At 50.0% G+C, this 14,816-nt stretch overlaps 1 protein-coding gene across 7 annotated transcripts in view; it reads left to right on the top strand.

Annotated features, from left to right (window-relative positions):
• The first annotated feature begins 4,730 nt into the window (after positions 1-4,730).
• The window catches only part of LOC121603556 (junctophilin-4), a 19,450-nt gene continuing 9,364 nt past the window's right edge, over positions 4,731-14,816 (top strand). The window contains exons 1-4 of one of the 7 annotated variants that reach the window (XM_041932447.1): positions 4,731-5,022; positions 6,117-6,370; positions 6,456-6,667; positions 12,149-13,044. In XM_041932447.1, coding sequence (XP_041788381.1) covers positions 12,803-13,044 — 242 coding nt within the window. In that variant the 5' untranslated portion in view covers positions 4,731-5,022; positions 6,117-6,370; positions 6,456-6,667; positions 12,149-12,802. Of the gene's footprint in view, positions 5,023-5,394; positions 5,748-6,116; positions 6,371-6,455; positions 6,668-8,721; positions 8,816-9,847; positions 10,135-12,148; positions 13,045-14,816 lie in introns of those variants that run through there. The other 6 variants (XM_041932450.1, XM_041932449.1, XM_041932446.1 and 3 more) reach the window with 6 other exon arrangements.

Genomic DNA, 14,816 nt, shown 5'->3' with positions numbered 1-14,816 from the left:
ACCTGCACCAGCGTACCGTGTGCCTGCTGCACCTATGCTGCACCAACCTTGTGCTCATCATGGTCAATCAGATCACGCTGGGGGTTGTGAGCGCGATCGCCGGGACCTGTCGATCGGACCCATCCCGGCCGGGTCGATAATCAATTCATCAATGCAGTGGCCCGTTCTTCGCAGGAGAGCGACCCGACCGCTTTCTGCCTGCTGTGGTGCAGATCTCTGCTGGCTCGATTAATTATTGTCGTACGATAATTACCATGCATGCATGCGCGGCAAGCACGGGAGAAATGGTTGCCATCGGAAAGGGGCATAAAGGGTGCCCTTGAGCTGGTTAATCCATGGGCATGTTGAACGCATGATAAAATGATAATAACCTGAGTTCAGTGTAAAGATGAATCCATTGTAGTCTTCAGAAAACGCCGTCGTTTTGTAACTAAACTTTCATACAGCTGCTTAAATTACTCATGCTTGCGTTTATGCAAAAAAAGTGTATGAAAAAAAACATAATAAGTTTGATGCATTCAACAAATAAAACTGAAGATTTTTATTAACTTCAAAATGATTATCACAGAAGTTTCATAAGGCAGGCAATAACCTTTGGATTAAAAACGTATTTACATGCTTCAAACATATTTTTACTCGCGAACCGGTGTGCCTTTATTTTGCATCTTCTTCTTCTTCTTCTTCTTCTTCTTCTTCTTCTTCTTCTTCTTCTTCTTCTTCTTCTTCTGTTTCTTCCTCTTCTTATTCTTCTTCTTCTTCTTTTTCTTCTTCTCTTTCTTCTTCTTCTTTTTCATATTCCTCTTCTGTTTCTTCTCTTCGCTGTCTTCTTCTTCTTCTTCTTCTTCCTTTTCTTCTTCTTCTTCTTCTTCTTCTTCTACTTATTCTTCTTCTTATTCTTCTTATTCTTCTGCTTCTCTTTTTCTTCTTCTCTTTTTCTTCTTCTCTTTCTTCTTCTTCGTCTTCTTCTTCTTCTTCTTCTTCTTCTTCTTCTTCTTCTTCTTCTTCTTCTTAATCTTATTCTTCCTCCTTATCTTCTTTTCTTCTTCTTCTTCTTCTTTTTCTTCTCTTCGCTGTCTTCTTCTTCTTCTTTTTTCTATTCATTTACTATTCTTCTTCTTCTTCTTCTTCTTTTATTCATGTATTCTTCTTCTTCGTTGTTGATCCCCTCGGGCTGACACCAATAGTTCGCTGTTTTACCGAGTCTCTGAGCTCATCCTGACCTGTGCTCAATTCCCGACATGTTTCGCTATTGTTGTGCATAGCATATATATTATATTTAGACTGACATTGATCAAACCAAAAAGACCTGTTCATGTTGTGTCTGTGTTTTTTTATATTTCACTCGCCTTTTAAATATAATTACTATTTAAAAACATAATTTTAATACCAAGTACATTCTTCTTTGCCTAAAATTTTATTATTTTTTATTCTGTTTTTTTTTTTGTTTGCACTCTAATAAGAGTTTTTTACACTGTTTTCAGTTGCTTCAATTATACATTTTTTGTTAATTTTATATATTTCTAACTTCTTTTTTTAACTATCATATCTTTTTTTCTTCATTTAATTCTATTGTGTTGTTGTGCTCCATTGTATGTGTCCGTTTTTCCCGCTTTTTGAAATGTTGCTTTGAATTACTTTTCTCCTTTCACAATCCCCCGCTAAAAAAAAATACCAATTCTTACACATTTTCTTCACATTCCTATTTTCATGCCGCTTTTCACTGCTAATCAGTGTAGCTTCCTTCATCGACCGTTGAAACACACGCGCGCAAACACACGAAATTATGCTTTATGCTCGTCACAACGCTCGTCCATCGGGGTTGGATTGCAAAACTTCACCCCAAAACACCCCCGTTGACAAGGGACGGGGCTTGCCGGTACGGTAAATGGTCGGCGTGTAATATTTTATTGCCCCTAACAGTGTTTCCGCCTTTCTACCCCGCCCTACTAGGGTTGGCCCTTTCCGACTTAATTAGCGTGACGAATTGTAATTTTTACACCGTTCTGTGAGTGTTTTTTCTTCTTCTTCTTCTCATTTGCTTCCTCGTTCACGCACGGTCCATTTCCTTGCCGCTGGTGCCACTTATTCGCACGGCACTGTGTGATGTCGTGTCCGTTGCCCCGCTCGCTCCCTGTTTCGCCCCGTTCTGCCTTATTGATTGCTGCGTGTTTACATTCCCAAGAGCGGCACGCATGTTGCAACTGTCAGAGTGCGTTCTCGCGTTCGTCCAAAGCAAACGGTGGCGGGCGGTAGTGCTCCCCCACCAGTGTCGCAACTGGCGTGGCCGGGGTGAGGGGCGAGCTGGGGCCATTTCTTCCCGTGCGATACACGCCCTGGGACGAGCTCGCTGCGGATGGACAGTGAAATTGAAAATGCAGGTCGCACCCTCTCCCCAAGTAGGCGGGGGACATTAGTGCTACCGGGGTAAGTGCCACCGTGCAGAGAGCACGGCACACACACACACATCGACCAGAGAGCTGGAGCGTGATGTGCGCGCGCGCGCACACACTCCCGAATGGACGCATCGAGCCGTGCTGTTTGACATTTGTCATATGATGTGTGTAAACAAAGTGTAACTCACGCGAAGGGCCTGACGGTTGCGTGCCAGGTGCCAGGGCATCGGTTTTTGGGGAGGAACTCCGGCGGGCCTCCACTGCGAAGCGCTTCCTCCGTGGGAAACAGCTGGTTGCGAGAGCTCCGGGGAGCGATGTGTTGGAAGGTGGCCGTTGAAGAGTGTTGTTTTTTTTTTTTGGTTATGTTTTGTTGTTCCTCCCTGTCTTTTCTCGCCCATATCTTCGCGTGGTGGTGATGGCGAGCCTTCAGTACTACAAGTAAATGCCCGATTGTCAACGCGACGCGAGCCCGTTGCTGTTTGCTGCTTTGTGCTTTGTCCTCAAAATTGCCCCGCCATCAACGAGCTACAATACCACAGCCGCGGAAACACTCGAAATGCCATTCATCCCATCGTGGCAACAACAACAAAAATGTACACAAACACACACACACACACGGCGATTTAGTACATCAAGGGAAGTCGTCTAATTTTACCTCACCCCAAAAGAGCGGCCCCAACAAGAAAAAAAAGGCGACCGACTGGGTGGTGATCCGATTTCTTTACCCTCCCAAATCCCTCTTTCCCCCCCCCCTCCCCATTCAACCTTCCTCGCCACAACCCCCTCTTCCAACTCACAACTCGCATATTATTACGATCAAATGTTGCTCTTTCGAAAATGAAAAACAAAAAAAAAACGGCACAAAAGATCAGGATCGCGCGCGCCCGAGAGCGATGACAAAAGCCTTGAGTAATCATACCACCCCCACAACCCCCTTCCCCCCCTCCCCTCATCCCTCTTCAGCACTTGAACAAACACAAATATTGCTCTCCAACTATACATTGCCTCGGAACCGCGATTACTCACCTCGGCGTGGGGAGAGGGCCGCTGATGACGATGATGATGATGATGACCAAGCGCCAGCACTTTTTTATGCCATGCGCCATGCCCATGAGCGGCAGCAGTAGGCGGCTTCTTCCGGCGCCGCTTGCAAACCCTTGAAACGAGCCCATTTAAAGTAAAAAAAAAAAATCAGCCGCTCGGCCAGCGCAAACTCAACTCATTTTGGATGCAAATTCAGTCCCCCCGTACCCCAACCCTCTACCCCAATGCGATCGCTGATCGGTTTTTGGGTGTTTGGATCGATCCGTTTGCTTTCGGTTGGGCCCGCTCCATAACAGGTTGCTTTGATCGAGCGGAAGGGGAGGGAGGTGGAGGTTGCCCCTTTGGCACAAACACACACACACACACCCCAAACTGTGTGCATTTGCATTTGTGAGGCCAGTCTGCGGGGGGGGGGGATAGTCAGTGGGAAGGGTTTTGGGTTGGTATTTGCCGCGTGCTGCGTGAGACGGCCCTCACCATATGTCATCAATTGTGAGTGTGTGCGAGAACGGGATCCATTTCACTTGAGTGCCGTTTCTCAACACCACAACACTCCTCCATCTCCCCCCCCCCCCTTCTTGTCCTGTAGACGATGTTAAATTGGGTGGTAGGGCCGGCCCTGTGTCAGCCAGCACGCGAACCGTCCGCTTTAGCATATGGTGAAATATGATTTCCCTGTAGCGCGCGCGTTCTTCATGTGTTTGTGTGTGTCTGTGTGTGTGTGTGTATGGCACAATAGTGTACCTCTCCTCCCCTCTCCACGCACACGCACACGCATTAATAAGGGGGGTTTCAAGGGGGAGAGCGCGGTTGGTCAATCTTGCAGATGGCTCGCAAGGAATTCCGTCCGCTTTCCGATGAGGACGGTTGCTCCGTCTCCAACACCAGGCTCCGCACTCGCCACACAGGTGAGAGCACGGGGGAGAGCGCAGAGCAGATTTTCCATGCCCTTCGCTCTCTCTCTCTCTCTATTTATCTCTCTTTCTCATTTGCACCCACTCTCCCGTTTTGAGTACGCGCGCTCTGTCGCCGCGGTTCTCGCTCCCTTCCTTTCGCTCTCGTGCGACAGGGTAGTTTTTCCGCTCGCTGGGAAAACCCCGATCGGCCGTCCCGTTCCCGCACAGGCGCGCTCTCGCAGAACAATCGCTCAGCAACGTTTTCCCATCGCTCCCGCACCCGTCCCGCATATCCTTTGGCCCATGCCGCTCGCTCACGCTTTCTTCTCTCGGGCTCTCGCGCCAGCTCGGTCGCTCGCAGCCGCCCGCCGCATTTGCTCTGTTGTGCTGCCCGTTCTGCTGGGCAGAAGTGCTGGGAGAGCGCGCGCACCATTTCGCTCAGCCGTCCATTTTCCGTCCGAGCGCCGCCGCCGCCACAGTTTTTCCAACCTTCGAACTGGGGCACAGCGAGGTTTTCCTTCGCTCAGCGCGAGTGATTCGGTTGCGTTTTTATTTTGTTGTTGTTGTTCGTGGTTAGTTGGTTGGGTGGTGACCTCCGTCCCGCTCGCATCTCCGCATCGACTCCCTGTTGTCCACTCTCTCCCCGAAAAACGAACTAAAACCCGTCTTCGTGTGCGCGGATATTATAGGTTGGTACGGTTCCGCGCTCCCCGCACGGGATAGAGAACGGGTTTTGATGTGTATTTTTGATTTCACAATATCGAGTGTCTTTTGTGTGTGTGTGCCAGTGTGCGGCCAAGGAACATCAGCGACCAAATTGTCTCTCCAACACTGGCCACAGGCAGGGAGAAAAAGGAAAACCCCCTTCCACCCTTTCCCCCCCCCCTCACCTCACTGCGTAAGGCGAAATGAAAAGAAAATGTGTCATACAAAGATCAAAGTGAGATCAGTTTCGCATGCAAGCCTGTGAGTGTGTGTGTGTGTGTGCAGGTGTGGTATGGGTGGCCACCTTTACCTTCGCATGGCCACGGGTTTTTCGCGAGCAACCAACCGAGGTGAACAGTTCAGTGTCGAGCCAAGCAGCAGCAGCAGCAGCAGGCCCGCGGTTTCGGCTTTCCGCTGAGAAGCAAAAAGCGCCACCGGGAGAGCGCAACGACGCAACGACGACGACGACGAAAACACTGACACGGAATCTTTGAAACGAAAAACGAAAAACGTGCAACACGAAACAGAAGAAGAAGAAGAAGAAGCAGAAGGGAAAGGCAGAAGGAAGTGGGCAGCATATGCAATACACTGCCTATTGGTTTTCCCGAACCTGAGCCTTGCGGTTGGGAAACAAGGAGAGAAGGCAGGTTCGCCGCGTCCCCCAGCCCAGGAGGAAGCAGCAGCAACAATCCAGCAGCGAAACCAGCAGGTCAAACATTCCGCTGTTTGTGTGTGTGTGTGTGTGCGTTGACGAAAGGACGAAATCGTGCCCGTGTATGTAAAAGTGCGTGGCGGAAACGAGTGGAGGGAAAACTCGAAAGAAATAACGCTCCCTGTTTTCCCCTTGTCCCCGGCCTGGCGTCACTGTGGTAGGGTCATCATCTGGCACGAGCACACACACACAAACACAGTAAGGCAGAGTTTTCCAGGGGCCCACCTATCCAACCTAAAACGAACGTTGTGGAACTCGCTGTGGATCGAAAAGTCCATACGCATTCGTATTGTGTTGATATATACCGCTGGTGTTGCAATGTGTTAAATTTATTTTTCCTCCCCTTCCCCCGCCCCATCGATCCAGTGTGGCCGACGCCGTTGCCTGTGGAAAGTGCAGTGTGTGACAGAGTGTGTGAGTACAGTGTGTGACAGGCTAAGCAGGCCGTGAGTAGTGCGACGACGACGACGACGACGACGACGGACGGAAGCGACGACCCAGGTGACGAACCAGCGAAACGGTGGTAGTGGTAGCAGCCGTAGCAGCAAACGGTAGCAGTAACACACGTACACGTTCCCGCTCACGTATGCGCTCCGTGCATGTGTGGATAGATAGAAACGGTAGATATAGATAGAAACGGTTTCGATAGTATAGTGCTTGAGTTGTTTTTTTTTTTGTCCCGCCACCCTGACATCACCGCCATAGTGCCTGCATAGCGCAAAATACATACGGAAAGAACAAGACATTACGCATACATACAGTCGCACACAGCGAGAGCGAGAGAGAGAGAGCGTGAGGCAAGAGCACACAGGACCCGCACGCACACGCAGGCCGCCCGGTTACTTGCGAGCATCGGCGGAAGTTTCCATTTCCATGATCCGCCGTATACAGCTTACCTTCTTACCTACAAAATCACGGTACAACAATTACAACCATTCGCTTCCTGGCAATCCCCTTTAGCATCCCCTCATACTACCCAACATTTCCCCTCTAATTTTTGCCCCTTTCCTAAAACCTTTGGGAGAGAGAGAGAGATAGTTGACGTATGACAGTGTTGACAGTAGGCACTACATCTGCTGCCTGGGAAGGTTCTGTTATGATTTTTGTACGACGGAGAAAGTGGGCCAATCCTCCCGTCATCGTCCCTGTATCACACACACCACACACACACACAAACACACACACATACACACGCACACACATACATAGCAAGGAAAAATTCCCCCCTTCCCTTGCTCTCACGGGCATGGGAAAGTGAGCCGCTGCAAAGTCGCTACAGCACACCTGTTCTGCTTCGGGATAGTAGGAATTGTTTCCTCGCTTGCTACGATTGTTTTCGTTGGGTGAAAAAGGGAAAAATTGGTGACAGCAAACCCCTCGGCTAGACCGTGCAGCGGCAAGTTAATTTGTGGTACGCGCTGCGGTGGCTTTCCGTTTCTTAAAGTTTGAAGTGCTGGCTCGAACGTAGTGACATCGTACTTTCGCCTGCATCCGGCCAAGGATATCGAAAAGGTGACCTCGAACAATTGCGACAACCGAAACCGATGCCGGCCCCACGCCCCAATGCCATTGCAGTGTTTCCGATGTGGCGAACGAACAGTGGAACAGTGGTGCTTGTTGCATGGGAATGCTTGAGCTTTTTCTCTAAACCAGGCAGACATTGGTGTTGATAATGGCAATGTGCGATCATCGGGGCAAACACGGCTCAGATCGGCTGCCAATGCGCGACAATCACGCGGTCCTCTTCGGTCATCGGTTGCCAACATCGGTGCGACAGTGCGTTACTTTGTATCGTAGCTGGCGAGCAGGAGCGCCGTTGCCAATGCAACAGCAGAAGAAAAAGAAGAGGAAAGAAGTAGAAAATAGTAGCAACTCGCTGGCAAATCGAGGATGCTGCATTTGTGCTAGGCGCGCGGCACAACGGCAAACATCGACAACCTGTCAACCATTTTGCATGGCCCATACTACGCGTAAAAGCACAGCCAAGCCCAAACCAACCCACCACCGCTTACTGTGACGGAAGGTACATGATGTTCGGACCCTTACTTTGTATGCGTGTGAGTGTGTGTTGATCAGTGTGCGAAAAAAACGGCGAATTTCCCAGTCTCATCTCGCGCACGTCAATCCCGAGTGTGTTTATGGGGGGGTGAATACCGAACCCCAAATACAAGTGCGCATAACTCCAATTCCTTCCACCTCCATCGACGGGGTTGTGGACAGCTGATCAGTGTGATCGAAACAGATCGGTGTGTATTTAATAAGAGTTCGTTTTTGTGTTATTTTGTACCCTTTTGGACGAATTGAATAAAGTGTGCTTGACGACATTAAAGGACGACCGCCTGATGGCACACACACACACACACACACACAATCTTCTCTCTGGAGCCTCGTTAAGCGCACATGTTGTTAAGGGGACGGGTGTGTAACTCGACCACCGAGGCAAAGATATGGCGGCAATCCCCCAAAGAGTATTTTTAATGCTGCATTATTAACGCGCCCGCCAACCGAAGGCAGCTGCTCTGTGCTACATGGTGATACAACGTACAGACCACAGTGCAACCATATCGTGCAAAGTGCCGTGCGTGCATGTGTGTGGGTATGTGTGAGTACGTAAGTGATGTGCAAAAGCTAAAAGATACATTTGATCTGCAGCGATCAGTGTACTGCCATCCGTCGACGAAAGTTGTGTGACAGATTGTTAAGTGGTTATTAAGGCGACTCAGTGCGACCGCTTATCTAATGCGTGGAGAGAGCAAACCAGAAAAAGCAAAAATGCGAAAATAATAGTGTACACGTGTGTGTATGTGTGTGTGTGCGAGAGTATATGTACATGTGTGTTTGCTCCCAAAAGTGAGATGACCGAAGGAGGTAGTAGTAGTACCGGCCAGTGAGCGAGCTGCCCCGCCAAGATTGACAGCATTTGTTTGCTGGGCTGTTGAGGCGTGCGAAAGTGACAGGAGTGCGGTGAGCGGGCGACTACTGTGCGCTGTGTCTAAGTGTCTTTTTTTTAGTGGACGGGGACTGCCGCATCGGTTCGGTCTCATGTAGTGGCGCGCGACGTATTAGTAAGATCCCTTTTATCCTCGCAGGGGCTCCCGCGCTGAAGGCAAATTGACGTGTCTGCGTTTCTGTTTCAGTGTGTGTGTGTGTGTGTGTGTGTGAGGGTGAGAAGGGGGTGGGCAGGGGCTTGGGATGTGCAGCTAATCGTGGGATGGCAGTGACGCGGGACTAGCTAGCTGTTTCCCAAAATACTGACACACTCGCTCGCAGGTTTCGGGTCCGGGAAGCGGCAATGTCGGCGACGGTTCGCTCCCCCGGCACCACCAACACAACCCGAACCCCATGTCGCACGGGAACGCACACCGTGCATCAGCATCATCACCTTCACCATCATCATCATCATCGCCGTCATCATCATCATCATCATCTTCGCAACCCCGCGCAACCGTACAGTACACAGTGGGCCACCGATCTGGTTTCGTTCAATCGGACTCATCAACCAACGGTGCTGCGCGCTCTCCACAGCCTACTACTACTGCCACTACTGCCCAACCCCAGTCCGACGCGCTGCGAACAATTCGCGGCGAGTGAATCGCGCACGCAAAACAACAACCGAGTGCGCACCGAAATATTGCGAATCTTGCGGCGCGAGCTCCGAGCACGAAGAAATGGTCGAGCGCTGGGTGCCGCTGACTGTGCGCCACTGTGTGCTATTTCTTTTCATTTCATGCTGCCCTTGCTGTTGTTGCTTTTCGTTGGCCGCAGAGATGGTTTGTTTCTCGTTTCTCAGTTTTGAACTTCCGCCCGTATGCTTTCCCCGGGTGGGGTTGGGAAACCCTAACAGCGGATTGCTTCCCCACGTACGCACACCAACGCTCCAAACGGCTACTCAGTGGAACGGTTCCTGCCGAAGCGTGTATTGTTTTAAACTCTCAAAGTCACAATAGACCCAGGGGATGAGGGTTCACATGTCCTGGCCACTAAACCACCACTACCTGCCAACCTGGAGCCATATAGAAAGGGTCAAACCGTTTAACTATCCCCTTGGCGTGGGTGGAGAGGTGTATGTTATGGGGGGGGGGGGGGTGCCACTTTGAACCCCGAGAATCTTTTCCGAACCCCGAGGACTCTGAGGACGGATGTACTCGCAGGAATCCACCGTGACGGTGTAAGCGAGAAGGGCAGAGAAAGCAAGCTCCGCATGCATGAGTGAGCGAGACATGAGTGCGAGAAGGAGCGAGGGGAACCAACGGTTCAAGCTCCTCCTTGTGTCAATGTCAGTTGGGTACAAATTGTACACAGTTTAGTAGTCCGTGTGAATAGGCCTGGGGCACACCAGCTCGCGCCAGTGTCAGCGCATTGTCGGTGCGCGCGTACGCTACGGGTACGCTGCTCCGCTCATCTCATCTCGCAGGACTGAGCAAATCTGCTCCTCACTCTCACCCTCCTCCCCTCCTGTTAAACCCTTTAGGGCTCTTCCCCCACCGTCCTCTACCTTTAGCTTTCTTCCCTACCTCTGTCTGCAACGACGGTGGTCGTCGTCATCGGGCTAGGGGCTATTGCGCGTGCACGTGTGCGCGCAGCGAATGTGTGTGTGTGTTGGGGGCAGCTGGTTTTCGTGTATAACTGAGGGAGATGCCCCATACGTGCGTCTGGTTGTGTGCAAATGGAATGTGTTCATGTGATTGTGTGTGTGTGTGTGTGTGTGTGTGTGTATGTGTGTGTGTGTATAGAAAGAGAGAGATAGAGAGAGAGAGATGTGTGTGTGGTTATATGGATGTTGGTGAGTCAAATTTTTGGTTCAGCGGGGATGCTATTTTTAAGTCTAAGCTTACTTGGACCGTCTACGCTACACTGGCTCTTTACTCTTTACTTCACACGTAAAAATAATACGTGCATGTGGTGTCGGTGCCTGCCCGCTGCGTGCAAATCTGCCACACCTTCCTCCACTCCCCCCCCCCCCCCCCCCCCCGAGAGCCAACCCACCACTCAGGTTTGACGTTTCGTCCGCGCGGGGTCGGCAATTACGGGGAAGTTTTGCAGCTAGACTCCCTGTCCTGGCCTTTAATTGAATCCTCCAAGACAGTGTGGAGTCGAAAGCGAAACAGCACCGTGCACAACAGCTTCAAACAGTCCCCACACTTCCGGGTCCTTGGATCCCCTGCACGGCATGAGCGAAGTAACGGGCACAAAGCCTAAAGGAATAAGGCGGCCTCCCAAACCAAAAAAAAAAAAACAATCCTTTTTCTGCCCTCAAGCGATCGAGGGGCAACATTTATTGTTCGCTCAAAAGCGTGCGTGAATGCTGTCGCAGGAAGTCACTCGCATACACACGCACACGCCTCACGATTATGCTACATTATTTTCTTTTTTTTATAATTCCTCCCCAAAACCCGGTTGACCCGGCCAACGGCCCCGTTCTATGGGAGGGGACTTGGTGGCCACAGCAAACGCCCAACACGATCGATAAATGGAAAATCCCAGCTGTAAAAGGTTCTATAGAAGGGGGTAGGGGGGGGAAGAAGAGAGGAGGAGGGGGAGTTTTCACTCAGTCACGGCATCGGTCGTGGAAACAATGCGAAGGTTACGGGGCCACGGATTGCGAAGCGGATGGCGGATAGTGGTTCGTTCGTTTATCGCCTTAATATCCCTTTTTGGCTCACGTCATCATGGGGCGGCTCTAGTGCCGGATGGAAAAGTGTAAGCCGATCGAGCACCCACAGCACAATTCGAGCAGTGGCTGGGAAAATCAAGAGAAGATGATAGAGGGGAGGAACGGTTAGAAACAACGAAACGGAACGGTTTTGAGAATGTTCACGTTGTTTTCGTTGCCCTACAGTTTGGTCTCTCCCCAACGCCACCCCTACCCCCGCCGAGATAGGGATGGTACAGATTTCCCGTGCAACATGATACCGATCCGATCGTCAGCATCCATTATTAATACCATCGATCGTGCACAAACCATTGTACAGCGCGCACACCCGATACTGCTACACACACACACACACACACATCACCAATACCTTCAACCGCGCCAGTGTGTTGGTACCGCTTGTAACGCACATCGTGTAACGCCCATCCCCGGACCGCCGGTCCGAGTTTTTCCGCCGAGTTTTTTTCCCCGAATTTCCCAACTTTCCCTCTCAAAACTGTTCGCTCCGCCGGCTGCTGCTCACGCAGACTGATACTGATCGTTGTTCTCTCCTTTGCCTTTCTCTCTCTCTCTCTCTCTCTCTCTCTCTCTCTCTCTTTCTCCTGTTTTTGGCTACCAAATGCTTTCTCTTCCTTTCTCTGTCTTTGTCTCACACTTTTACTCTCTTTCTCTCGCTCTCTTTATCTCTTCGTCTTGCCCTGTTTGATGCGCGGCGTACCGCACGATCGCTTGCGCTTTCGAGCAGATACGCACATTGAGCATCGTGAGGCCTCGTGATCTAGGTTAGGTTTTCGTCGGGGCAGTGTGTGGTGACCGTTCTTGCTCCTCCGTCGACCGCAACCCGCCCACCACGAGAGTGCTTTCCCCCCTGCGACGGCGGAGTGTGTTGCAACTACGACGAAGAGTGAGCCCGGGGGTGATTGCAGCGGCCGTCCGTCATCATCATCTCAGTGAATTCGAGCAGCGTTTTGATCCTGCATCCAGCAGGTAGTTGCAGTGAAGTGATTGTGTGAGTGTTTGTGTGTGTGTTTGTGTGTGCGTCTGTGTATGTGTGTGTGTGCCGTCCGTACGATGCTATGATCCAGTGCGATCCATCGCATCGCCTCATCTGCCGTCGCACGATCGTCCAGCAATTGCGATGAGTCGACCGGTTCCGGTCCTGCTGCATCGATACGACGACGACGTAGGTGACGACAACGGGGACCGGGACGACGGTGTGCATCCGAAGCACGCAGCAGCAGCAGCGTACCAGCACCATCCGGCACGGTACGGCACGACGCAGTGGGAAGCAGAGGGCTTCACTGACGGCCATTGTTGGGACGGTAGCGAGCAGCGGCGGCCACCGAGCGCACGCAGCGGCCCGCCGGTGGCGATCTAGTGGTGGAGGAAGAAATGAAAGATGGCGCACATGGCGGCAATGCAGGCGGGCGGCGGCAGTTCGGTCGCGGCGGCCGCTCGTGCCGATAGTACACACATCAGCGGCGGTCGGTACGATTTCGAAGACGGTGGAACATTCTGTGGAGGGTGGGAGGATAACAAGGCCCACGGCCACGGAGTTTGTACGGGTCCAAAGAACAAAGGTGCTTATTCCGGAGCATGGCATTACGGTTTCGAGGTGGCGGGGATATATTGCTGGCCAAGGTAAGTGCTGGGAGTAAGTGCGCGGGTTGGGTTTGCGTTTTGCGTGGCCTAATTTCGGTGTGGTCGAAGTGAAGACATTGATTCAGTGAGTTGGAGGGTGAAGTTGCCTAGATTTACAACACTCGATAACAAGAGCTACAAGATCATTCCATTGCGTTCATTGATAAAGGATTTTAAGACTGAGGTACCACGCCCTGCCGTGTAGCGTGTATTCTGTGACAAAAAAAACATGAGTATTAGGTGCAAACAAGTATATTGGATACAGAGAATATGCGAGTAATTAGAATATTTTCTGAATATTCGAACAAGTTCTCTTGTACAGTATACATTGTCGCTAATAAATCTGGTTGAAGAATTTTGGTTTCATTTTTAAACTTGTGATATGTGGCATAATAAATCAAGCACTTAATATACGTTTAACTATAGAATTTACAAGAAAAACAAGTTTTGGATAACAGAATAAAACATTACTGAGAGTCATCATAACTTCTTGTACGGTTTTGAACTCTAAAACGCAACGTAAAAAGATATTCGATGTGAGAGCACATCAACTTCTTCTAGGCGACCCAGAATTTAGACCCAGAAAAGAGCACTTTTCGGCAAGCTAATTATCCTGGCGCTTGACGATACAGGTCGGAATAGTGTAGTTAGAGGCCCTATCCTTTCGTTTTCAATTCAAATCCTCATCCATCAAGACAACTAGAAATTCGAACCATAATCCAACCTAAAGTCTATTTACACAGGCAGTGTTAAAGTAACAATAACAGGGGTTGCAGCTTCCAAAGACTTCACTATATATGTAACAAGATTTTTGGTCGATTTTTCCGGGATCTCATTAGAACCAAATTGCGCATCTTTTGAACACTTTTCGTGACTGTATTTTGCTGAATTATTGTTAGAGAGAACGTAGTGCTGAAGACGTTGCCATACGGAACGTTTGGATTATTTTTTACTTCTTCTTGTTAGATTCAACAACCATAGTCGGTCGAAAGATCTGCCTTTTCTGGTCTGTCGGGTGGGAACTTGCAATCAAGGGCTAGATGGTACACTTATCATTGGAATGTTTGTGTTTATTTCATACTTTATTTGAACCCAGTTTGATCAAGTTGTTCAATCGTCCAGTAAAACAACTGTATCACGGAGCCTAAGTGCTTACATTTTAAATCTGCAGTTATTGTATGGCATTGTTTGTAGCAAATAAAGCAGCCATAACATATGTCCACAACATTTGTTTGCATTTCCCAAATTAAAAAAAAAATCAATTAATGGATTTATGTGTTCGAAGATCTTTGGAATGATACATAAAGCACGTTTACCTCTAGAAATGTATATTTTTTCTTTCAACGTACAAGAAATAAACCCTTTCACCCCGTACCAACGCCATGTACATAAGATGGCCCCTTTCACCCCAATGCTGTATGGTTCATTAGGCTGGCATCCCCTTTGAAATTCCTTTACCCTCACACTGCGCCCGAACCGTGCAGCGGAACCTTGGCCCATAGCCGTCGAGCCCTGAGAAGGAAAATCGATTTTACTCCTTTACCCCCGCAGGTCGGACAATCGACCACAAACTATCGCGATGCACCATCGCCAGCTTCTCATCCTTGGCAGTGCGGTGTGTGTGTGTGTGTGTGTGTGTGGAGTGCTTCGAAGACACGAACGGCGGGGCGAATGCTGTGTCTGTCTGTGTCTTGCCAGAATTAAACACTTTCACGACCGATGACGCCACCGGTGCGCGCTTGGCGCCAGGAGCAAACGACTGCGGTCCGCCC

The sequence above is a fragment of the Anopheles merus genome, chromosome 2R (assembly GCF_017562075.2).
Source record: "Anopheles merus strain MAF chromosome 2R, AmerM5.1, whole genome shotgun sequence".
Taxonomy (NCBI): Eukaryota; Metazoa; Arthropoda; class Insecta; order Diptera; family Culicidae; genus Anopheles; species Anopheles merus.
This window is presented reverse-complemented; position numbering and strand designations above follow the sequence as displayed.